General features: G+C 43.2%; 3 protein-coding genes across 3 annotated transcripts; 2 read left to right on the top strand and 1 right to left on the bottom strand.

Annotated features, from left to right (window-relative positions):
• The first annotated feature begins 157 nt into the window (after nt 1-157).
• Nucleotides 158-1,326, top strand: LOC6583468 (enoyl-CoA delta isomerase 2). The gene is made up of 3 exons (XM_002009100.4): nt 158-294; nt 376-807; nt 861-1,326. The coding sequence occupies exons 2-3, from the start codon at nt 415-417 to the stop codon at nt 1,248-1,250; spliced, it is 783 nt and encodes a 260-aa protein (XP_002009136.1). The 5' UTR covers nt 158-294; nt 376-414; the 3' UTR covers nt 1,251-1,326.
• Nucleotides 1,327-1,843: 517 nt separating this feature from the next.
• LOC6583465 (mastermind-like protein 2) lies at nt 1,844-26,178 on the top strand. Its single transcript, XM_002009097.4, has 10 exons — nt 1,844-2,221; nt 2,961-3,564; nt 3,636-4,469; nt 4,531-4,774; nt 20,737-22,708; nt 23,014-23,263; nt 23,328-23,414; nt 23,801-23,968; nt 24,030-24,258; nt 24,315-26,178. The coding sequence occupies exons 2-10, from the start codon at nt 3,106-3,108 to the stop codon at nt 24,686-24,688; spliced, it is 4,617 nt and encodes a 1,538-aa protein (XP_002009133.2). The 5' UTR covers nt 1,844-2,221; nt 2,961-3,105; the 3' UTR covers nt 24,689-26,178.
• On the bottom strand, nt 8,839-12,960 carry LOC6583466 (monocarboxylate transporter 12). The gene has a single exon (XM_032731583.2). It carries the CDS (start codon nt 11,367-11,369, stop codon nt 8,904-8,906), a length of 2,466 nt encoding a protein of 821 aa, XP_032587474.1. The 5' UTR covers nt 11,370-12,960; the 3' UTR covers nt 8,839-8,903.
• Nucleotides 26,179-26,813: the final 635 nt, after the last annotated feature.

Genomic DNA, 26,813 nt, shown 5'->3' with positions numbered 1-26,813 from the left:
GGCTAAGCTGTGACGTCAGAGACCTCACAGTGGTTACATTAGCTAATCGATTGCCGTAAGCCGGTACACGTTATAAAATTCATATTCCTCTGGTGTTGCCGGACCGCGAATTTAAACAATTTGACGTCAGCCGACGCACTTTTGCTCTTAGTTCACATCATTCAACTAAGATTACCTAATTTACCTTGTATACCATTGTAATTGGACGCGGCACAAAAGAACGAAGATTATATTCATAAAAGTGGACTTCGCTCGACGCTGTGACCACAATGGGAAAGTACTGAGATACTGAAGGTATTTGAATCAGGCTGGCATACAATTATTAAAGAATTCAATTCAAATTGCTTAATAATCGTGGTAATTTACATATTACAGTGGATTTGTACACAACAAACTATATGAACCCATACCAAAATGTCTTATGAGGGTTTTAAGCAATTGCTTGTCCAGAAAGAGGACAAAATTCTGGTCATAAAATTCAATAATCCTCGCAAGAAGAATTGCATCAATTACAATGGATACAAGGAGTTAAGCCGTGTCTTGACCGCCGTTAACCAGGACGAGTCCATTTCAATCGTCGTGATTACCGGCGTGGGGAGCTTCTTTACGGCTGGCAACGATTTGTCCCAGAAATCCGAGATTAGCGACATGGACGCTTATTTTAAGGAGACCAACGATATATTCAAATCCATGGTCTGCAGCTTTCTGAATTGCACTAAGCTTATTTTCACACTGGTCAATGGCCCGGCCATTGGAATTGGCTGCACCATTGTAGGACTCAGCGATGTGGCTTGGTGCGCCGAAGAGGTAAGCAACAGGTCGCCCAAATTAAAGTATGCTACAGCAACTCTCTCATGTAGGCCTATTTCGCGACACCCTTCAGTAAACTGGGTCTGGTGCCAGAGGCCTGCTCCAGCTTCACCTTTCCATTGATCATGGGCCGTTCGAAGGCCACAGAGATGCTGGTGCTTAACGAGAAATTGAGTGCCCAGGAGGCATACCATTTTAATTTCGTGTCGCGCATCTTCAAGTTACATGAATTGGATTCTGTGGTGTGGCCAAAAATTCGCGAATATGCCGAGCTGCCGCCCAACTCGATGCGGGAATGCAAGCGCTTGATTCAGTTGTCCTCGCGCGAAAGTCTGCTTCGAGCCAATGATGCGGAGTGCGAAGCACTGCTAAAACGGTTCTACGACAATGAGTGCATACAGGCCATCATTGATTTTGCTATGCGCAAGTCAAAGCTTTAAGGGTTTCCACTTCAATGGTTATTCGTGGTTTTATCCAACCAAATTACGTTTTAACAATTAAAGCAAAATGAATTTATTTACAGTGTAGCAGGTTTTATGTTCTGATTGCAGCCAAATTTGACATTGTTATACGCCGCATACGGTCACACTGTGAATGGACTTCAAAGCTATTTATATAAGTTAAATTCATAAAGAAATATTTGTTAAACGCATTAATAAAGTCAAACAACTTAAAAACAAAATAGAACGAATATATTTGTGTTTACCGATTATGTTCATATTCTTAATACTACAGGTGTTATCGATAGGTTCCTACAATTCGTGTTTCTGTTATGTGACTGTTATTAACGGACTTCCAATCGATAACAGTTTGAAGCCAGTTGGCAGATGTTAATTATAAGTTCGATGTAATTTAGTCATATAACAAGATATTCGAATATTTAAAAAATCAGCTGTAAGCATATTTGGACTTTTGGTGATGTGAAGCTTTTAGTGCTTACACTGTTAGTAATTGCAGAATGTATTGTTCTGTTAGCTAACAGAAATGAGCAACTGTTAATGTTTCTTCTCTGCAAAGATTGCTGTTGTTTAACAGGTCACACTGTCACCACGAGTGAAAGAAACGAAATAAAAGATTTTTTTTGTTGCACATGCAAATAAAATAATTAAGACTTTGTGCAAGTGGTACAAATTGTATACTATATTTTTTATGATTGTGCGTGTGCGGGTGGTGCGTGCAGAGAGTAACAGTGTTAATTAAACCAGTAGTCGACGCGACAGGAAAGCCTAGTGGAAAAGTTGCTTGCAGAATTCGTCGTGTCATTTGGAAAAAAGAGTGCCGCGGCAAGTGAATCTGAAGCACGAATTATTCATTGGCAGCAGCCACCCGCCGCACTGTCGTGGGTCCGCCCGCACGCAAAAACATGAAAGATTTGCCACACAATTGAATTACCATTGGCGAACCATTAAAGGTAAGTCCCCGCAACGCACTTTTCCTGACCGAGCAACTGACCGCCCGCTCGGTTCGCCCCTAACCCACGACCGTCCCTGCGGCACATTCCGCCGAGTTCTCTTTTGCCGTCAACGTGGTGTTCTCTTTGCTGGGTCGGTCGGTCGCTGACGCCGCCATTGGACATTGGAATGCGTGCATTTACATGCTTAAGTTACGCAGTCAATTCGAATTAGTTGGAATTTCGACACTTATTGAACTCGTTGCCTGCAGATTGCAGTTAAATTTTCTTTTATTTTTTGTTCGGTCGAGTGACGTATTTTTTTACAGGTGTGTGTGTAAGTTTGTATGTGTGAGTGCGTGTGTGTGCATGTGTCACTCGTTCCTGTTTATTTCCGTATGAGTGTGTGTGTCAAACGATAGCAATACATTTTTTCGCCAGCCGGCATTAAGCTTGTACATGCAAATTCATGTTGTTTTGAATTATATATTTTTGACACCTGAACGCCACTTGTAGTTGTCGGGGAGGGGCTGGTGGGGCTGTCACCCCACCCGGTACAGTATGACCGCACTCTCTTTCTCGCTCTCTCTTGCACTTGCTCTCTCTGTTTATTTGTCTTTTTGTATTTTTTTTATGCTTCTTGCTTCTGTGGCCCACAGCTGTGCGGCGTTGCCAGATGTTTTGCAGCAATCTCAATTTAACCTCAAATTTTGGCGCTTCGTTTGTGTTAACTTTTGGTTTTATTTTTGTCGTTTCGCAGTAAAAACTTCAATGTTTGGCGTTTGTCGTGTTCATGTGCTGTGCATATCCTGAGATACGTCCAGAAACGCCAAACCAAATCCGATTGCACCGACGGTCGTCATCATTGCCAACTGCGTTGCCAGTGTAGCGCAGTCGTTCCAATTATGGCGCAGCAAACGCAGCAGCCGGTTGCACAGCAGCAGCAGCAGCAGCAACAACAGCAACAGCAGCAGCAGCAACCGCCACCAGCGGCGACGCCAGTGTCCACACCAACGACGCCACAGCCGCCGCCCATTAACAACAACAACAACGGCATTGTGTCGTCATCTAACAATAATAACAACGACAATGGCAATGGCAACGCAGTGAATGCTGTGCCCACAGTATACAATCAGCAGCCTCAAGCTCTGTACATGTCCACTGCCCATGGAGCAGCGCATCATCCGCACATGCCACATCATCCGTTCCATCACTCTGCGATGCTGCCGGCCCCCAACAATGTCTTTGTGAACAATGTGACTGCCCATGTGAATCTCCATAACTGGCCGCAGACCGCCTACATGCCAGGCGGAGGTGCTCCGACCCATTATGTGAGTGCGCATGGCGACTTGCCACCGGAGCAGGTGAGTTGGAATCTGATAATCCATTGATTATTCCTTAAAATATGATTCATTTGAATTTCACTATTTTTTAGGGCAATCCGCTAATACCGCAAATAGCGCCAATGCCACACCATCAAGGCAATCCGAATGGCCACATTTCATCCGGTATGGGCGGACGCAATCGTGGACGTGGCCGCGTACGCGGCGGTGGCGGTGGCCAACGTCGCGGCGACTACCACGGACAACGCCACATGCAACAGCAACTGCAGTTGCCGCCGCAGCAGCCACAGCAACTGCAACCGGACGGCACCAGCCCGGCACCAAACGCCATGCAACTGCAACCGGACCAGATGGTGCCGCAGCAACCGCCGGAGGCACAGCTGCAGCCAGTGTCCTATTACGCTCCGCATCCGTACGCTGCATATGGCGGCTATCAGGGCACCTATTTTGCGCCGCATCACGGCCCCATACAAGCGCCGCCAACTGCGACAGGCACTCCACATCCGGCCACTGGCATGCCCTTGTATATATCTCATATACCGCTCTACAATGGCGCACCCATGTACAACTACATGGGTGGCTGTTTCTACCAGCCACTTATGCAGCCGTCTGAATATCAATACTTGCCCGACGACGCTGGCCAGCCGCAGGGCGGCGTAGTTGATGACCGCCAGGTTTGGCATCCAACGCATATGTATGCCGAAGATTACCAGGAGATGGCGCATGCGAATGGCGATGAGCTCAACCACAACAGCTCAACGTTGACCTCACCGGAAACGTCGAACATGTTGAGCCCCAACTATCCCATCTACGATACTCAGCAAATACACGAGATGCAACAGCAGATGGGCGTTATGCAGATCTATGAAGATGGACAGCTGGCTCCTCTTCAGGCCATGCATCCCATTGCCGCTCCAGTGCCACAGGTGAGTGAACCACAGTTAAGCGTTTCGTTATTTTCATGCGATCTTTTTCCTACATTGTCAGTATGATGATGAGCTATCCGAATGTGGAGCTGCGCCTATTGCTGGCATGCCCGCTGCTTGGACATTGCCAGCAGATGGTCCGCCTCAGCCCATGCTGGTTCAGGCCGTTCCCTCACATCATATCATTCAGCCACAACCTCAGCCAACAATTTGCATCGAACAGCAGCCGCAACAGCAACAGCAACTGCCGGTCCAACCACCTCAAGCGGAGACGCCCACCCCACCAGCTCCACAGGAAGCGCTGGGTAAGTGCCACAAATTGATTATTCCAGCTGATAGCAGCGTTTTTTACTTGGGAATAGTTTCGATAGTGTCGGATAACTGATAAAACCTTTCTCTATTTATACTTTGATATTTTCATCAATGATGAACGAGTTGCGATAGCGTCCGTTGGGTATTTTTTGTTTATCAATTGCAATTTATTCAGGCATGACTCGCCACTAACGCACATAGAACTTGATTCCAATAGAATTCATGTTGATTCAAGTGATAAAAGTACATGTTATTTGAGCTTCTGTTGAATTGATAAAAGTCAGGTCGATATGTATTCTTTGATAAACATTCTCCTTAAATGGAACTTGAGTATGCAATTAACTTTCTATATCTCTATACCTAGTGTATGTAGTACTCCACCTATCTATATATGTACTCCCTGATCACTTTTAATTTTTGGAGGCATGCAAGAAATATTCAATTGATTATTTACAATTTACTCCTTAATATTTGTCTTTGAAGAAATATTTTAAGTTTCGGATCAAAAACAAATCAATTGAAACAAATTAAAATTTAATAAATTACATTTTCTCCATTAATTGATTGAATTTAGGATTCATAACACAGGAATGAATATTAATTGATACATTTATTTACATTGAGCTCGCTATGTTTCTACAAACATTGAGACTTTTGTGGGAATTTTTCATATGAGAATTAATTTGGGCTTTTCATGAACTCCGTCTTTAGTTGTGTTTATTTGATGTAATTTGTGCTGACTCTCCGGGTTTCTGTGCTCGGTTGAAGTCGTTTGGGGTTTCAGTTGCGTTTGAGTCAGGTGTACCCAAAATATCACATGATATGGGACGTCGTTGCGACGCCTTCCAAATGTTGTTTTCATTTTTTTGTGATACGCTTATAGGGGTACTATAATTTGCTATAATATAGCTGAGTCAAGTTAAGCATTATTATTATTGTTGTTGTATTTTGGTTTTTGGGCAATCTCAATATCTGTCGATATAATTGCGATATACGAACATGTTTGATTCTGTACTTTATATATTTCATTTCATATAGTTGTTCAATTTCCTCTTATTCTTCTACGTCTCCAATAATATTTAATTTTCGAGTTTCTGTCTATTTTATTAGAACTTTATAATTTCTAAATATCAATAGCAAGGGTATACGATATTCGTCATGCAGTAGCTAGCATATCTTTGATTTTTTGTATAGTTTTGCTTAATTGCTGGGGCAGCTCTTTCCGAGTGATTTATTCGTATTGTTGCTAGGCGCTTGTTGCTTGGTCTGCTGCGATCCGATTGAATTGTTTCTGAGTGCTTGTAATGCCTGCTCGAGTTGGTTATGAGGGGTAGCACTTGGGGGCGAAGCCCCTTAACAGGTGTTGGGTTTATTGTCTAGACATCACTCACATATACTTGGGTCTATATTCTATATAACTTTGATACTAATCTTTCTTACCACTGATCGGCTGTTCAAGAGGACAATATCTCTCGCTTTGTGCTTCTTCTTGTTGCTGTGCGTTCTTTATGCTTATCAATCGAGTGTATATATACAGTTTATAGTACGTCAACGTCATGATCCACTTACTGTCGCATTTGTGCAGTTAGTGCATTGCTATAGCCGGGTATATCAATTGAGGTTTTGAGGTTTCCTCAGTTTCTTTTGCATAAGAAATGTTGTAGGAATTCGTGTAATGGAAATTAATAATACTTATAAATATTTATAAGTATTAAACATTATGAATATATTTTACAGTTCTAATGAGCATTTCTTCTTTGAGCTTCTTTTAGCTTCACCTTTGCTGTGCCCCCTGACTCAGTTGTATGATGCATGGCGTCCGGTTTAGTGTTGCCTTCCGCCTTATCAACCGCACAGTCAATGACATTTTTGTTGGCCACTGCCCATTACGGCCCAGAGAAGCAGAGCAAAGCGAAACGATACTTCACGCGTACATGGCTCACATGTATATTATGCACCCGGCCCAAAGCAAAATTGATAGCTGTCCAGCTCTGTACATATGTGTGTGTGTGTGAATGTGTTTGCCCTGTTAAGTTTGTGAAATGTCTCAGTGGGCATTTTATTGTTATTTTCGCAGCACTTGGTGGGGCGACTTGTCAATACTTTGATATCACGATATCACGCAGTGGCGTAAGCACATCTAGATTGATATGTGATTGATATGTGTGTGTGTGTGTGTAGGTGTTTTTCGCAATACTAGCAACTCGCAGGGCTCATTTAAACGCCATTTATTGATTAGGCTAATCTGCCGGACCAGTTTATAATCGGGCTGCGATTTGTGAGTGTTGCCCAAGTGGCGCACGTCCACTCCACTCCACTCCACGCCCATAATTGCTATTTATGTAGAGTTCTCGTTGCTTGAGTACAAGGTAATTCGATAAGGTGCCAACTGAATTATCGTTATCAGAACTTTGATCGATGCTTTTTAGAGCCAGTGTTATGTTACCATCTTTCCACTACTTACCAGCCAGCCGTATAACAGATTATCAAAATTCATGTTAATGTTTGGAAAATGTTTTTATTTTCTTTTTTGATTGGTTTTCTTCTAACATTTTTTATTGTTCAGCTTTGCTTAGTGCTGCGAATGTAGTTTAGCATAGCTTAGCGATCTCAATTTAAGTTTTCTATATTTGTTGCGTATAACAGTTGAAATTTGTTTTGTTTATTTAGTTAGGAGCATGTCTAAGTGTGTGTAAATGGCGTAGAACTGCATTTTATTGCTCTTTATGTGTGTGCGTGGGGGTGTCACCCACTCTATACATTTGATTAGTTTTAAAATATAAATATATATATGTATAAGTATAACACAATCTATATATGTATGTATATTTTGTTAATAGTTAGTTCTCTTGTGTATTACAAAACGCACAAGCCTTTAAAAATTTGTTTTCTTTTGTCATGGACTTGTCGGAAATATTTGCACGATTCTTTCATTTCGTTTCATGATATACAAAATGTGAGCCATAAAGTTGCCATTTATTTTATTGTACATATACATTATTAGTTAAAAAATTGAAAACAATTTCAGTTGATTTTTGTTTAGGGTTTCATTCATATAATATTTTAATATAAAATTTTATTAGTTTCGCGTTGTCTCTGCAATAGTTGTTGCTCTCCTCCTCTCCTCTGCTCTCATTTGGCTTACACGCTTTACAAGCTAATCGCTTTGCCATATTTATACATACAAAAAGTAACTAACTATTAGAATAGTAAGCTTTACACTCGTTTATTTAGTTTTGTTTTTTGTTGTTTCACTTTTCCAATCGCTAGTCGCTATCGGGTGTTTTTTTCTTTCCTTTCCTTCTTTCTGCTATAACTAGACCATATGACACATTTAAACAATTGCCGTATAACAACGAATGCACAACAACAGTTATAATATAGATAGAGAGTTACTATAATACATGTACAGATACAAATACAATAGCAATAATGGTAATAGTAGTAGTAATAATAATCATAATAATAATCGTACATAATGGTATATTAAAAATCGTAAAATTTAACAAACAAATAATAAAAATATTTTACAATCTAGATTTTGTTGCTTTCGCTATTGTTGTATAATAACATTTGAAACTATAATCAATCAGAATTTATCAGAGTTCCTAGTTGCTGTTGTTGCTGCTGTTGTTGTTGGTTTATGAGCGTGTTATGTATTAATATATTTATATAGCTAATTATATATGGCAGCAGAGCTCTGCTACAATCTTATCGAAGCTAAGCCAAGTTTGCTTAAATTTCCTAAGTTGCCTTCAAGCAAATCTATAATTTGTTGTGTGTATATTGAATAGTTGCTTAGGCATAGTTTCGGTTTTTGTATCGTTATATATAATATATCATTTATATATATTGATAGTTGTTTTGTGTGCTCTCTTTACAATACTTTCGCTTTGCCTGGACCTGGGCCTGCCCCTGCCTAAACTGCGATCTCGCATTGCCCATCTCTGATGTCAGCTTTGATCTTTGCTCCACCGTCAAGCCGGGGCTCCTCCTCTTTGTATAAGTTGCTAAAAAAATATCGCACTCTACTCTTAATTCATACACTTTATCATTCTTACATTCCTGTTCGCTCTCTTCGCTTTATTTATATTATTTGTTTGTGTGCTAAATTCTTGTTGCTTAGAGCTTTGATTCCGTCGTTGTTGCTGCTGGCTTCTGTTGCGTGGTGGGGAATGGCTGCAGTGGCTCCTCCTGCTGTGGACTGGGCAGAGTTTTGATGATCTTGGGCACTATGGTAATCGGCTGATCTTCGTCCTCGTCCTCGGCATCCTCGCCCTGCTCCTCGTCGATGGGCGTCAGTGTCTCAGCGTGCACTGGCGTCTCGTCTGAGCCACTGAAGCGCTTCATGCAGGGCGCCAAGAAGCTGGTGACTGTGGACACGGCAAACAGTGCACCCGCCATGTAGAAGGGCAGATCGTAGGTCTGAGTTAAGTCGTAGATTAGGCCCGCCAGCGGTGTTCCAAGCAGTGCAGCGAATCCTCTGAACAATATGAGCAGGCCGAAGGCGTTGGTGAGCTTGTCCAGGCCCAGCAGATCGACCAGAATAATTGACGTTAGCGAGATGTAGCCAGAAATGGCAATTCCAAAGGCAATGGACATGGCTATATAGGCGCTATAGCTGTAGCAGAGCGGAGTCAGTGTGACCGCCACTGTGGAGATGAGCAGGCAGATGTTGTTGAGCAGCAGCGAATTGACTTGGGGCAGATCCGCCACCCAGCCACAGAGGACACGTCCCACGGTGTTGGTGATGCCGATGATGGAGAGCAGCATGGCGGCGTCGTTTTTGGCAATGCCGTGCTCCTTGGCAGCATCCACCAGGTACACGAACGGCACATACAAACCGGCCATGCCGAATATGTTGGATACGCCCATCAGCATGAAGACGGGATCCTTGAGCAGGCTCACATCCAGCATGGTGTTCACCACAGACTTGACCGAATCGGGTATGCCCAGGCAGGGGCACAGGTCATACTCCTCGCGATGCTTGTCCGCCTCGGCCAGGGGATCCAGACGCATGCTCTGCATGCTCTTCTCGTACTTGGTGAGGGACAGCACCGAGTTGCGGTAGTTTGTTAGCGACTTTTGGGACTGATATTGGGGCAGATTCGTGACGGAGCCGGAGTAGAAGATGTCCTTGCGCGACATTGGACGCACCATGCGCCCGCCGCTGCCGCTGGAACTGCCTTGGCGCTGGGACAGCGACAACTTTGAGGTATTGAAGTCACCGCCAGCGCCCGCCTCAATATCGCCGCGGGATGAGGCGCGAATGGCCGCCAAGGAGGGCTGGTAGCGTTCGCTGCCGGATGTTTTGCGCACGCGGCTGAAGGAGGGCACCGACCCGTTCTTGGGAAGACTCTGGTGATCGCCAGCAAGGAAGGCGGGCTGGGAGGCGTTGCGGATCATCGCATCCTGCGAATGGTACGGACTGTGCTCACTCTCCGAGTTGCGCTGCGAGCGACGACCCGAGCGCGTGGATAGTTGACCATTGCTGTCGGCATTGCCATTGTGTGGAGGGGACTGAGCATTAATTTCCACGACCTTGGACTCGGTGATGGTGGGCAACGTTGAGACCGGATGCAGTCCGCCAGATTGCTGGGCCAGCAGCTCGAGATTGAGGCTGGAATGCACGCCTGGGTCGGCATTCAAGGGCATCTTCAGCTTGCGCTCCATGGTGCCATCAGGCAGCTGGACCATGAAATGGGAGCCGGCAAACGAACCGCGCTCCAGTTGCATCTGCTTCTCCTCGTACATGCGCTGCATCAGGGGCTTGACCTTCTTCTTCTTGGGATAGGTGAGTGGACGCATCATGGCGCCGAAGATGGCACAGTTTAGGATCAGGCCAGCGAAAATGAGCAGCGCATTCTTCCAGCCGTACTCCTCCAGCAAGTAGGTGGCCAGCGGAGCAAAGGCGAACGTGCCAAAGCCGGAGCCGCACACAGCTATGCCCGTGGCCAGGGAGCGCTTCGTCTCGAAATAGTAGCCCACGGCTACGACAGCGGGCAAATAGATCATGCCGAAGCCAAACCCACCCATGAAGCCGTAAGTGGCCATAAGCATGCCCACAGATCCGCTGAACGTGCTCAGGACGAAGGCGATGCAGGCAACCACGCTGCCGGCGATGCAAACGGCTCGGCAGCCGTACTTATTGGCCAGGGCGGAGACGATGGGGCCGGCGCTAAGATAGACGCCTGACAGCAGACTGCCCACCCAGGCGACGGTGCCTTTGCCCTCGTGAAAATAGCTGACAAACTGCTCCAGGAATATGCCGAAAGTGTAGGCGATGCCATCAACGATCATGTTGCACATGAAGCTGGCGAAGCATATGACCCAGCCATAGCCGCCGTCCGGCGGCGGCGGCAGTTCGCCGTAGACGCTAACCTCGTCCTCATCATCGCCGCCGTCGTCGTCGTCCTCCTCGTCGTTGTCATCCTCGGGGCTGTTGTCGTTCTGTTCGGCGGTTAGCCGTGCCGCCTCCTCGCATGCCAGTTCGCTCTCCGTGCGCTCGAATTTGCGCAGGCGCGCCGCCGAGTTGCCAACGGCAGCTGCCGCCGACCCCGTATTAGTATTGCTATTGCTGTCCACCATAATTGTGTTTTGCTGTGGATGATTTGTAGTTGCTTGCGTTAAGCCGTTAGTTCGCCTTGCTAAGCGCACACACTTTTCTTTTGCCTTGCTGCTTACTTGACAGAATTTCAAGCAAACGTTCTTTTCTTTTTGTTTTACTTCAATTTGAATTTCGTTTTGTGTTTCTTTTTTTTTTCACTTGCACGCCCGCTCGCTCACTCGCTCACTCATTCGACTCCGCTAGCAGTCGTAGGCGGGAGGGAGTCAGAATCGTCGATTTGTCTGTTATGCGTTGCCGAAGTGTCGCGCTCGGCGCTGTTGCGAGTTATGCGAGCCTTAGAGCAGTTGCTGTCGCCGCCGACGTCGCTGTTGCCTTTGCCGTTGCTGCTACTGTTTTTATCTTTGCGCGCGCTCAGCATTTAACGTGCTCTCTGCCATTCCCTAATGCTCTGCAATGCTTATGGCGTTGCCACTCTTAAGTTCTGCTCTCCGCGGGAGTTAACAGCGAAGCTTTAGATGCCGTTATTTGAGATGTGTGCGTGCTTTGTTATTGTTAAATTGTAACTACTTAAAGTTCTTCTGCATTATTATCGACAGCAAAAGACCGTGGAGGAGAGACTGCAGCTATACATACATATTTGAATTTATTAAATAACGGTCTGAGTTTTTACTGTTTGTCACGTTGTGCTGTGGATTTGGTTGTGCTTGAATTTGTTTTGTTTTTAGTTTGTTTATTCGTAAAATGTTTGTATCGGTTGCAGTTGGCTGGTCAATCTAAAATTTGTATTTTTGTTATTGTTTTGGCGTTGCAAACTTTGGCTGAACTTTTGCTTTTGTCTTTGACTTTGCACTTTTGCGTTTACTTTTAATTTCGCTTCGGCTTCGGCTATTGCTTTTGTATTTGTAGTTGTATTTGTTGCCTTTGGGGCTAGTAGTACATGCTTCTGCTGCTTTTATGTATGGCACATTTTTGCATTGCTGGCCGCCGACGTCGCCGCCGCCGCCGCTATCGCCACTTCTGCTTTTTGGGGGTGCTGTACGTATTCGGCGTTGCTCTTGCTGCCGCTGCTGCTGCTGCTGCCGCTGCCGCTGATGTCGATAATGGCAATGCAATTGTATAATTTGTTGAGCATTGAAATTAAATTGTCAAATGTGTATTAAATACAAATTCCTGGCGTCAGCAAAACTCTGTCGACGGACGGCCCCGCAACGTGTGATCGATAAAAGGTGAATTGAACGAAACAAACAGGCCGAGCAGTAGCAGCGACTACAACAACTACAATGAAAACAAATCCACCAACAATAACAACAGCAGCAATAACACAAGCGCACACGGAACTTGGCTTACGTGTTTCACTCTTAACCACACGTAGAGCAACTGACGCTTGCAGCGAGCTGCAGTTTGAACTAAAGGCTTGAACTTGAGTCTGATGACTAGCTTTGGTTTATTAATTCATCTATATGCATAGATATTATTAATTTATGCTTTGGGTGTATACAACTTTTATTTTTTCTTTGTGCGCCGCGAGAGATACCAACAAAAAGCACCGCACACAGACTGTTCCGTCGTCACTGCTGCGCTGTTCGATATAAAATGAAAATGAAAATTCGTCGTAACCCACGGACGACTGAAACCGACTGACGGGGCTGCTAGAACTGTTATACACAAAACAGCCAGCTACAAAGACACCAAATGCGAAAGCAAACGCAAAGGCAACAACTACGTTACAACCTTATACAACAAACACAATTCAAATTACAAACAGCAACAACAATCGGGCACAGCAAATAACCAAAACCAAAGGAAAAGCAAAAACAACAAAATAAATATCGAGAATAACAACAGCCAACGACGACAACAAAATACATTCTCGCCATGCGGTTGCTGACATTGCGATTGCCTCGCCGATGTCGATGTCTATTTCTCATGCAACGCATTTGAAGTTCAAGCGCGCAAGCTCTCTCGCTCTCCCTCTCACGCTCTCTGTTGGCCGGAGCGCTCTCTTTGGCTTTTCGCTCTCTTTGGCTGTGTGAAGCTCGCTCGTGCTGGTTTACAGGTATGCGACGCAAGGGTTGCGCTTGGCAGAAACAGCTGATGTGCACATTGCCAAAGGCAGCAGCAGCGGCAGCCATAGCGGCAGCGGCAACAACAACAAGAACAACAATCACAGCAACAACGGTGTCAACGCGAAAAGGAATGTTTGCCGTTGAAACGTTTCACACAGATTTCAGACAATCAACTTCACATAGTTGCCCATCCATCCGCATAGCAACTCAGCCCCCCTGGCGAACTACCCTCATCTATGACGCATTTTCTTAAGGGTTGTCTTCCTTTTTCGAAATGTCCGTTACTTTTTTGTTGCTTAGCTTTGGCAGGCCGGGCCAGACAAAACCGGCACACGTATAACAGTTTTAGCCGTCTGCCCGTATAAAAGACGCAGTGAAAGAGCGTAAACTGTTGCTCTTAGTTTTGATTTAGGTTAAAGGTTAACTTGTGACTTTCAAACTTTTACTTTTTCGCCGTGCGTCTGTATGCCGCATGTATGCGTGGCTCTGTGTGCTTAACATTTTTTGGCGTGCCGCCTTTTGGGCGCCGCCAATGCGAGACCTTCGACAGTGTCCAAAACAGAAGTGAAAACCGTGCATTATCTTAACAGGTTTTTTTCTTACCTATAATAAATACAAAGCTCAATATACGTATATATTTTGTTTTAGATAAGCAGAGCGTGCTAATTTCACAGTTTTATAGCCCTATAAACGGATTATTTTTAGTCTTGAAGTAATGCGAACGTGTGTTTATAACAGTTTTGCTTTGGTGCGAGCTTGAGCTTAAGGGAATTTCGATCGGAGGTTCTCTTAGGGGTTTTCTCTTAACAGGATTTGCTGTTTTGCCAAACGGTTTAATCACTGTGTGTGACTGCTCAATGTCATTCATAAAAATTGTAAGGCCCACACACAAACACACATACACCCACGCACACACACTTACAGCCATGTGACTTGTGGGTCAATGCCAGAGGGCAGCAGAGCAGCTCTTGACGTTTGCTTCTCTGCCTTCGCAACTTGATTTGCTATGATATTAGCGCATTAGCCGCCCTCTGCTAGACCCTCCCTCGCTTCGTGTGATAGTAGTTGTTAGGGCAAGGAAATTGGACAATTAGTTTGGTCACATCGTGTAATTCTCGAAATCGAAATATAATATGCACACAAGACTAAACTGTTATACCACAAGTAAAGCACACACACTCACAAACAATGCGTGTGTGTGTTCTGATTTGAAATGCATAAGGTTCTTAACTTGATATGCAAACTAGGCTGTGCTGGTTTCGACACGTGGCATTAGGCCAACGTCGGGCGGTGCGAGCATTGAGTAGGCAGCAGTGCCACGCCCACCTAACCACAAAACGCTTTGTACATGCAGCAGGTGTTTGAATTACCTGCACAATTTCATCCGCTTGCACCAAAAGAGGAAAGCAGCTGCCGTTAACCGACCAAATGGGATGGGTGTAGTTTCTGGGCCCAAGCCAGAAAAGCACACCAACAAATTAATAAATGAATAAATGCTAGGATAATATACAGAGTAATAGAACAAGCATAAAGGCCCTACCTCTGATTATGAATTTAGAAAAGCGATTTATATTTAAAAATCTAAATTTGTATCGCTATCATAATTGATTAATTATCTCGCTCTGCCTCTCAAAGAGAGCGTTGTTAAGTTTATGGCACAGTAAAAATTGCTTTGTGCTGTCCATTTACTCTCCCATTAAAATTTTCCTTCATTTTGCGAAAGAGTTGAATGCGCTTTTCTAGATGCGTTTGTGTATTGAAGACGCCAATGTCATCGCCTCTTGGCCGGTTCAAGAATTTCTTAACAACCTTCTTCTCAGTTATTGTTGTTTTTATTTCTCAGATTTTATTTTCATTTTTTTTTTTTTGCAATGGTGTGGGGGGAAATGAAATTGAAATTGCGCATACGCCACATTGCGCCGCTGCCAGGCAGCTTGTGCGCTTTTGTTTAAAGGTATATTTTTTACGCTGTGAGAAACAGTTTTCCTCGTTGTCACAGTATATATGCACAATGCACATATACATATATGTAGGTATGTACATGTATATGAATATGTGTATATATGCATGTACATTTACAGAATGACGCAGTGCTATGGCTGGCTACTTTTATCTTTTTCTTCATTTATACTTTGTTCGCATTTTACTTGTTGCTCTTCATGCGCATCGTTTGTTGTCTATTTCCGATTTTGTCGTGTTGCCGTTGCCGTTGCTGTTGTTGGTGTTGTTGTTGTACCTGCTTGATACAGTGGTACCTCAATGAGTGACTGATATCCACACGCCAACTGTTATACCCATTTATATGTTAATGTCAGTTGTACACACACACACACACACACGCATACAGACCCATAGGAGCACATTTACATTTACATTAGCCGCTAGGCAGGTGAAGCGTGTCCTTGCCGTGCTCCTGTAACTGCTGTTGCCCCTTTACCATTCATCCTGTCGTCGCACCGTTGGTGTCCTTCCCGTCATCCTATCCCGTTGGCCAACTGCCAGTCCCAGCCCAACCCCAACAACCCATTGAGCTGTCGCCTGCCTATCATTACCTATCAACGACAATTCTTGGGAATAATAAGAAACGTTACTTGATCCCCCTTGGATATACCCTGTAGTTAGCATTGAGTTTCATCAATATGAGGAACCCTTTGCTTACCAAGCCTATACAATATTGCAATATGACATTATTTACTACATCCCGTGTGTATGTCATATATTTTTTTAAAATCATCAATAGATATTTTATATCGCCATGTTAATTTGTAAAGAAACCCAGTTGATTATTTAGTATCGCTCCTAATTGGAGAATATTTACTTTTGCTATAAATATTCCTATTGCTATATTGACTTGTTGTCATATGTTTAATTGACAAGTTCGGTTTCTTATATACAATTTCAATGTAATAAGCCTCTTGAAATTGTTATAAACTAAATATTTAGATTTTATATAAAGTGTGTATCGTAAAATGAGCTTTAGGCAGGCAGGCAGATAAAATGAATTGTCTAGATCGACTCCGTCATACTCTACCTTTCTGATTGTTAAGGTTTACTGAGCTACACCCCGCTGCTGCTCTCTACACTCACTTGCAGTAACAACAGCATTGTGTTGATAGAAGAGAATGAAACAAACGACTGAATATAATCCCCGCCCACTTTATAGAAAGCGACCTGATTGTCGTCGTCGTAAATAATTTGTTGGCTAGTGCTTTCATTGATAAGAAAGCGTTTTACAGTTCTTAGCCGCTTGTTTGCCGTTTGTGTGTGCCGCTGACAGGTGTTGCGTTGGCGGCAGGGGTGGCGCAGTGGGGGGCAGGTAATTCGTTTTGTTATAGACGAAGGTCGCGTGCCGCCGTTTGTCGTCTTAGGGAATTATGCAATTTGTTTGGCTTATTGCTTACTGCTGCTGGCTGCCACAGCTCTTGGGCTATTATTTATTGTAAATTGACACAAATGAATTCAATTGAATTGCAACAGCAACAGCAACATCAACAGCAGCAACAGGGTGCACACAGCCACAGGGTGTGCCCTACTACGACTTGTTGCCAGGCAATCAAAAGTGTACGCAGTGGTGTATTTAACTGTTGCTGGTTTGTCATCGAATCGAATTGGCTAGATCGTTATCAATTTATATACAAGAACAACAGCAACAACAGCAATAATAATAATAATAATTTTAGTAGTAATTGTAATACTAACAGCAACAGCACTAAATGAGTTCCACGTGTGGCAATAGAGCTATATCACGCTTTATTTGTTTACTGCATTATGCTTTCAAGTTGTTGTTGTTGTTTTTCCCCTTTACCACTTACTGATAAACAACAAATTATTTGTGATTGAAAATGCATACGAGCAAATATATTTATGTACTTGCTTTAATCAATTTATTTTACAATAAGCAGAGCTGTGCCATTTTTTGTTTTTGTGTATATAAATAGTAGGGTAGTGTACATATATGTAGGTATATATGTATGTATATGCGGAGAGTATTACACACATTTGTGGCCTGACTTTGCACTTTGAGTTGCTTTGTTTTTGTATCTCTTTGTAGTTTGTTGTTGTTTCAACATAATATTATATGTGAGTCAAATCATAAATGACTAAGCATAGCTCGTTTTGTCGTAGTGATAAGCGATATACCAGATGAATAATGGTATATGGGGGATTAAAAGTAAAAGTGAAATCGAAAATACATGTTCTGGCATGTTACGATCCAATATCTCATTCATCTTTATTTAAGAGTAAGAAATATTAGGTTTTTATCCTATATTTCAATCAATTTAGAATAATTAATGAAACCCTTTTGCTAGTAGTAAAACTCAGTTATAATTCTTATCTTTCTTTATTTATTTATATATATATATTTATATTTTGTTTCATTAATTTGAAGCTGAGTGTTTGAGTCATTCAGTGAATTCCTTTTATTTCGAGTCTTTTTGCCATTCAGTCGGTTATCAATTAAATGGGCTTATAAATTGTAAGTCAAATGCAAATTACTCAAATGTGGCAATTGTTATTTTATTTCCCTTCTGTTATTGTTTTTGTTGTTGTTGCTGTTGTTGTCGCTAATAAAAATTGAATAAAATCGCGCGTTCAATAACAACAGCCGCGCACGGCCCACGACTAGCGAGAGGGAAGGGGGGGCGGACCAGCTACAGCAGAGGGAAGCCGATAGAGCCAGACAGAGAGCAGCCCCGCTTTTGGGGGCTGCTCTCCGCGACTGATGATGACCCCGTTTCGAGTCGCATTGCTTGGAAAGAAAAATCAATTAAATATCAAATGGAAAAGCAGCTACAAAACGAACGAACTGGCAACAAAATCTCGATTGTTCATATATAGCTCGACTCAGTGTAACGCGTTGAACGCAAATTCATTTGCGTAATGTATAACTGTCATACGATATGTGCATGGCATATGTCTGTCTGTGTGCATGTGTTTGTGTGTCTCTGTAGTACAGTTTTTATTATATAGTGAAATCGAAAGCGAATTTGTCCAGTCGAGTGAAGTAGACGTCACAACTGTTCTAATGCTGTTCACTCTTCCACTTCCACTTCCACTTCCATTTCCACCTCCATTTGCTGAACACTCCCCTCCCCTTTGGCTCCCTCCCAACTGGCGCCTTGATGTGTAAAAATGAAGTACAGTCGCGCTTGTTCGTGTCGTTGTTGATTTCCTTGTTTGCATTGTTGCATTCAACGTTTTTGTTGCTGTCTTCTATTATTAGCTGAACATGTTTAACTGTTATTGTTGTTACTGATTTCAATAGTTGCTGTTGTTGCTATTTGCTATATTCTATTTGTTATTTGTATTTTCTAATTTGTAATTTGTAATTTACCTGTGCGCTCAGCTCTGTAATTATCCAGCCAACCTTGCAGCTCTCTCAGCTCATCGTCGCACCCAAATGTGACACAGTTTTTTTTTTAGTACTATTATTATTATTATTGTAATCTCTAGGTTCTTTATGTAATTTGAATTCAATTCGAGTTTGTTTTGTATTCAATTGTTGCTCTATAAATTTTCATTTCGCTTTTGAGAGTTCTGATCCAATTGAATTCGAGTTGTTATTTTGTATTTTCAAGTTTTATCTATCATTGTGAGCATATTTATTGAGTGGCTCGCTCGTTAGACGTTAATTGAAATTAATTAACACATTCAGCTCGAAATTCTGGGTGCTCTACTATTGTTGGAAATCCGAGTCCAACTGGGCGCCCGCTGCTATTTCTGCTGTTTGTCATATGACGATATGGGGTAAATAATATTTAGCACCGCCTTTTAATTGTGTACTGAGAGCATTCGTTATGATATAGGCGCTAATAAAATCTTAAATAGCTATCCTCACACACTCCAAGTGGCATATCTAATATTATAATTGTCTGCTTCACACGGGTTGGGGGCATGCTGCCCCACGTGTCAGCTGATGGGAAAGGAGGCCTGTTTCCCCTAGCCTAGATATCTGGAAATATTGCATTCAGTTCTCTCAAAATCTCTGCATAGTTGAAACTGTTGTCAGTTGTAGAATGTACATTGAATATTTTCCTTGAATGTTTTAAGAAATTATATTATATATAAATTATATAAATTTTGGGTCGTCAAATGTATTAAACTGGATTCCTATTTTATCGTGTGTGTATGTATAATATATTGCGCAACGATTAAGTTCAATGTTAAAATTGAATTGAAGTTTACCTCCGATTGGTTTTATTTGAGCAATAAATATTACGAATCGGATAATCCGAGTATATCATCTGATTTATGTTTCCATTGCATTGTGAAAATGTGGCGAGATTCATCAGCTGTGCAAACTTGAGTTTCTCACAGTCTCTCAGCCACGCCTCAATGCCCCAAGAGGGCCGTGAGAGACTGCCCGCCTTTGGCGTCGCCTGAGGTCTTATCAGGTGTTAATATTTACAGCGCGTAATTGTTAGTACTTGGGGCGAGACCCGCCGTAACTCTCGCACTCCCTATCAGTGGGAATTATTAATTAGGCATTTATTAACGGCCAATGGGTGATTGGAGCATCGCATCGTTGACTTCTTCACATCACGTGCGCATTGTTTTTGCTCCCTTGTTTCAGCACTGCTCCAGCGGAGTGTCGTAGTGGCTGCCTTATCGGCAGACATTTCGAGTCGGTTTATCGTGCGGCTCGTATCAGAGCACGGCCCAAAGTTCAACTACATAAATATGGCTCGCATAGGCTCGCAGCGTACCAGCGTGAGGCAGCAATTGTGATTTACTCATAATAATGTTGCTGTCGTTATCTCTCTTTTGGGGGAGGCGCATATCGCACTCGAAATGGACATGGATTAAGTGCTTTGCCACACTTTTCGCAGTTATCGGGTCAGTTGCTGGGCCGACTTCTGCGGCATTATCTCTGCACTGTTATTGTTATTGTTGTTGTTGTCTCTGCTCGACTAAAGTGCAGCTGAGGCACCTAATTGCGGGTCGGACGCATCTCTTCTATTGTCTTTGTTGATTAGCGTCGTGTGAACTGATTCGGTATTGACTTTTTGATATGACGATCCACTAAATGCCATGTGCCATGGTGCTTATCGATTCGCTGCCCTCCTTAGAGGCACGACAGCAAAAACAAATCAATTAAACGACGTCCAAATTTGGGAGCATCAACGACATCCGATCCGAACGAAAATATCTCATTTGACATCAATTGGTATCAATTATGCAGGCAATGGAAATTATTTTGTATGCTCACAGCAAATTGGTGTATTATGTGCCCCAAGAGAGAGTGAGAGAGGGAGAGAGGGTTTAGGGGGCCTTTTGCTCATTTGAACAGTTGCTCATTAATTGAAATTCTCTTTTACAGTTAATAAAACGCTGCTCACCAACAACAACAACAACAACAACAATAACAATAAGAGCAACAACGAGCTGACTTTGGAGGAGACACCGATTGGCAGCAACGAGAAGCCGCAGAAACTTGAGCTGGACTACCAACAGCAGAAGGTGGATAAGCATCAGCAGGCATCTAACCTGGTTGTATCCATTGCCACCGTAGCACCGCAACAGCACCAGCAGCAGCAAGTGGCCGTGCCACCGCAGCAACACCAGCAGCAGCAAACTTCGCCAGTTGTGCCCCAGCCACAGCAGCAACAACAACAAACGGCAGCTCACAATGAGCAACATGGACAGCAGCAGCAGCAGCAGCAGCAGCAGCAGCAGCATACACCCCATCAGCAACAGCAGCAGCAGCAGCAACAGCGTAAGCCACCTCAGCAGCAGTACAACAACTCGCAGCAGCAAGTGCGTCGCAAGTACTCCTCCGAGTACAACCACCAGCAGAATCACCACCACCATCAGGGCAGCAGCGACACTGCCATACAAACCACCAAGACGATGTCGTGGACAAACTCCGCCCAGCACAAGAAGTCCACGCAGTCGGTGGCGGTCACAGCATCGCCCAACACTGTAAACAATGGGGCAACTGTTGCTGCGGGTGCAGGTCCAGCTGCTGCTGCTACAAGTGGAGCAACTGCAACATCCACTGGGGGCGGCTTCAATAAGCCGTCCAGCACCGTTGGCGGCGGCATCTACAGTCATCCCACCAAGACCTACACCAACCAGCAGCATTACCAGCAACAGCAGCAGCACTATCAGGGCAACTACAGCAGCAACAACAGCAGCAACAACAGTAACAGCAGCAGCACTAGCAACAACAACAGTCAGCCACAGGTGCGCACATATGGCACGATGAAGGTGCCCTCATCGCCTGTTGCAAGCTCGGCTCCATCGCTGGAACGCAAGATTAGTGGGCAGCAACAGCAGCAGTCACAACAGCTGGGCAACAGCAATACAACAACAACAGCAACTACCTCAACGGCTAGCATCACTGCGACGCCGCAACAGTTTCAACAACAGACGTCCACTGAAAGTCTGTCCAACAGCACAAACAATGCAACAGTACCGCCGCAGCAACAACAACAACAGCCGCAGCAGCAACATGGCCAATATGCTCCAGCTGCCAAAGCCTATGCGAGCTATGGAGTCAAGTCAAGAAACATCACTCAAAACTCGAGCACAGACGCCTCCTTCAGTGCAGCTGCAACTGCTGCAGCTGTGCAGCCGGCGCTGAACTTGGCGCCACCCGCACCGCCTGCTTCGCAGAGCGCCAGCAGCGCGGACAGCGGCCAGCCCTCTTGGGCCAGTCTCTTCTCCAGCAAGAAGCCCGTGGCCAAGGTGGCGCCCTACGAGGGCAACAAGTCCCAGCAGCAGCAGCAGCAGCAGCAGCAGCAGCAACAGCAACAACTGCAGCAACCACAGCCGCAGCAGTCGTCGCAGATGCCAGTGGTGCCACCACAGTCACAAGCAGCACCACAGCAATTGCCTGCGCCACAACAGCAAGTGGCCTTTGCGTCGCCTTCGCAGAACCTGCCCAACGTTCATCATCAGTTGCAGTCGCCGACGCCGGTGCCGGCGCCAACTGGCCCGCTCATCACACCGGGCGCACTCTCCTATTCGGCGGCCTCGGCACAGGCTGTGCCGGCCTCTGTGGCCCCACCCGCCTCGGCAGCTGTGAAGCCGCTGAAAGGGGAGCCGTCGCGCGCCGCCCAGCTCGACGAGTGGACCAACAAATACGCCGACTTCTTGATACGTTACAAAACCAACCTGACGCCCATTAGCCTGCGGCCGCGTGGCCTGACTAACCGATCCAATTACTGCTACATTAACTCGATACTGCAGGCGCTGCTCGGCTGTTCGCCCTTCTACAATCTGCTGCGCTCCATACCCAAGCAGGCGGCGGTGATGAGCGAGGTCAAGACTCCCACAGTGAACGCCATGTAAGTAGCGAATGGCCCTCAACCCAGCTGCCACCCCATCCGATGCGCCACAGACAAGTCAACAGACGCCTCGGCGCCAACATCAGCTGGCGTCTGTGTTACGTCTGTGGCACAGCAATTGTCGCTGGTCTCTGGCATGCGCTGATTGCCTCCGTTTTGGACGTAGTCTGCGCTGATGTCGAGGCCAACGCAAGTGCACGGTGCGTACGCATGGTTGGCCCATCGATGGCATCATGAGCACTGCTTGCACGCACATCTATAACTGAAATATACCGTTTCTAAATTACACTCTTGTTCTCTTCCAGGATGTCGTATATGAGCAACTTTTCGTCGCTGCCGAGCGGCACTCGCCTGCGGCTGAACAACAAAGCTGCTCAGATCAAGGGCAAGGATGAATTTGCCGGCGTTGATCTGCAGTGCGATTTGGCATTTGAGCCCACGGAAATCTACAAACTGTGGAACGACAGCCGCGAGGAGCACGTGGAGGGCAGACAGGAGGATGCTGAAGAGTTCTTGGGCTACGTTCTCAACAAGCTGAACGATGAGATGCTCGAGGTAGAATTTCACTATCCCTAAACGAGTAATTGGTTGAGCACTAAGATTTCTTGTATTTGTGTAGATTATCAAGCTGATTGCCAAGCCAAATGCCCAACAGAATGGTGTGGAGCAAGAACAGGAGATCGAGGATGGAGGCGACGATTGGCAGGTAACTATTTCCTAATGTATCAAAGTGGAGCCTTATGTTCTATGTTCTATCGCCATTTATATTAATCATTGGTCGAGATGGTCGCCAATCATAGCATGGTTTAATCTTTAAATTTTCCCGCAAAGATCATACATATCTTCCTATGTATAGAATAGAGAACTTGAGTGCGCTATCCTGATGGCTTATTTTAAAATTTATTAAAAGTATTTGCAGAAATGAGTTCAGTGATATTTTATATTAAGAAAAATAAAACTAATTATAGCACTTTAGGTCGAATATAAACGTAGAACATAAATGGTGCGCTATCTTACTAAAATATCGTATTTTATTTATCATGCTCTTTAATATTTATATATTTATCATATTAATAAACTCTATTTTTCCAGATGATCTGCAACAATCGCAACAAGGGCAGCATTACGCGTCAAACTGATTTCGGACGCACTCCGCTGAGCGATATCTTCCGGGGTGAATTACGTTCGCGACTTCAACGTGAGGGCGAGCACTCCACAGATGTTATACAGCCCTTCTTTACGCTCCAATTGAACATTGAGGTAAGTGAAATTGTAGAATAGCAAATCAGATACAAGTATACTAATCGAGTGATCATTGCAGAAAGCGGCCTCGGTGAAGGAGGCTCTGGAGATACTCGTGGGTCGCGATCAGCTGGAGGGCGTCACTGGCAGCAAGAGCAAACAAGAGGTGGTCGCCTGGCAGCAAATGACGGTGGAAAAGTTGCCCATCGTTTTGATATTGCATTTAAAATACTTTGACTACAGATCCGATGGCTGCACAAAAATACTGAAGAAGGTCGAGTTCCCTGTGGAGCTCAAAATCGATGCCAGTAAGTTAATATTTCAAGCCACAAAGAGATAGACTCAGCTGTTATGCCTTTCGCAGAAATACTCGGCTCGAAAAAGACGTCGCAGAAGCAGCGCACCTATCGTCTGTTTGCGGTGGTCTATCACGATGGCAAAGAGGCCTCGAAGGGCCACTACATAACGGATGTGTTTCATACCGGCTATAACAACTGGCTGCGCTACGATGACAGCTCGGTGAAGCCGATCGGCGAGAAGCAAGTGCTGCAACCGCACACGCCGCGTGTGCCTTATCTACTCTACTATCGCCGCTTCGATACCCTGCCGCAGGTGCAGGCTAGCAATGGCGGTGGTGCCGGCAATGCAGTAGGCGCCACCAACTCCCACGCACATGCCCATGCCTCAGCCAATCCCGCGTCCACCACAGCAGCTGCTAACTCAGCGAATAATAAATGAAACTAAGTTGTCAAAATAATGGCATGCTCGGTCTAAGGGCTTGCCAGAGTTGGGTTTTTAATGCATATACATACAATTTATCGGTTATATTATATTTAAATGCCTATGTTTAAGCCCAAAGTCCAAAGCGCATGTATGTGTGAATGGTAGTTGTATTTGTGTGGTGAATGCGTGTGTGTGTGCGTGCGTCTAAGCTTAATAAATAATCACAACTCTTAGTTGGTAAGCTTTAGCCGTAATCCTAAGTTGATAAGAGTTTAGTTGTGCAACAAAGCAAAACAAAAAGCCAACTAGAAGTCGTTGTGACGAGATCTTTGTACAAAACGTAGCGCTTGGGATGGCTAAACAAAACAGCGAGCAAATTATACACATATAGACTATATAGTAAGTTTCTTAGATTCAAACCAGCCAATATCTGTAAATCCTGTGTGCCCCTCAATCCTATCTACATGGCACAAAACTCAGATGCGTGCATACGTAGTTGTAGACCTCTTCAATATGACAAACATTTAGAGCTCTATATGTACATAGATTCGTAGTATACATATATGATATGATATATTATATACACATTAAGATGTAGAATTTACTTGCAGTAATTGTTTATAGCATGCAGCATGCATTTAGGCGACAGAGGATACAATCAGCCGTGCATCAGGTTAAAAACAATAATCTTATATTGAAATGCTTTGAATATGCTTTAAAACCAACAAACAAAAACAAACATCTTTTGTATACAATACAAGACATGAAAATACATGAATAAATAGCATTATTTTGTGTGTAAGTTCAAAATAAGTGAATGCAAAAAAAGAAAAATGTAGGCGATTTTTTTTTTTTAATTAATATAGTTTGTTGCTTAGTTAGATCCCATATTAATTTTAAAACTACATATATAACTTTTATGAAATCTGTTTGCATCCATTATGATATTTTAGTATCTGTTACGAAAAATCGTGAAATTGGCTCATTCATTATACATATTTAAATATTCTATTTTTTTGAGAAATTGTTTTATGTTTCGTTCCCAATTACAAACAAACAAGATTTCTAGTTGCATATGGAGTTAATATCACACATTACGCATATACATAAAGGTTCACATATATTTTTTTTCTAATTCATATATTATATATACATTTACTATAAATAACGTGCCAATGTTAAAATTCTATAAAAATGTAAAAAAAAAAAAATTATCCAAAACAATAATTTTTGATACTTGTGTAGTCAGTGACTTATCAGAGGAATATTGTTAAACTTAGTTACAAACTTTTGTTGGAATAGGTTTTATATATAATAATCGATGTAAATTAACGTAAAACCTATATAAAACCAATGCAAACGCGCCGACTTAGAATTGTTAGAACCTTCATCTGAAAGTAATGAAGTTTAAACTTGCAAGTTAAAAACTCTATTCTACAAACAAATTGTTTAAAAATAATATATATTTTTTAAAATTATAAAATGAATAAAATTAATGTTCTGCATATGGCGCGAAAAAGTTTTCTTTACAACATTTCGAATCTTGAGTAAATATCAGCGCAATGCCATTGTAAAAAAAAAAAAAAAAAAAAAAAAAAAAAAAAAATTAAAAAAAAGCAAAAATTCTTGAAATATTAAAGAATAGATGTAATGCAATGCATATATAAGTTTATATATATTGTGTGTACACTAATGAATATATAAATTGTACTATGTATATTTTGATGTTACACATATATGAATTAATTGTAAGCCAAATTATAGTAACATTTTTTTCTAAAGAAATTTTACAGCGTCTGTGCTTTGCTAGTTACAAATAGGTTCCTAAAAATACGTGGAAATTATGTAAAACGAAACAAAAACAAAAAAGAAAAAGTAATGCAACTACAAACTGAAATCGATTCAAAATAACACAAAACTAAGAAGCGTAGCGAAGTAACGGTAAAAATAAAGAAAAACAATAATATTAGGACATGTAGATTAAAGCCAAGCTAACAACATATGAGACGTAAACAAAACTCTACATATATAACATTTACATATAAATGAACATTAAATTTATACTTAAAATTTATACTTAAACGTAAAGGAAAACTATAAAGCTGAGGAAAATCATGATGAATTTTCATAAGTACATAAA

This window comes from Drosophila mojavensis, unplaced genomic scaffold, assembly GCF_018153725.1.
Source record: "Drosophila mojavensis isolate 15081-1352.22 unplaced genomic scaffold, ASM1815372v1 contig_74, whole genome shotgun sequence".
NCBI lineage: Eukaryota > Metazoa > Arthropoda > Insecta > Diptera > Drosophilidae > Drosophila > Drosophila mojavensis.
This window is presented reverse-complemented; position numbering and strand designations above follow the sequence as displayed.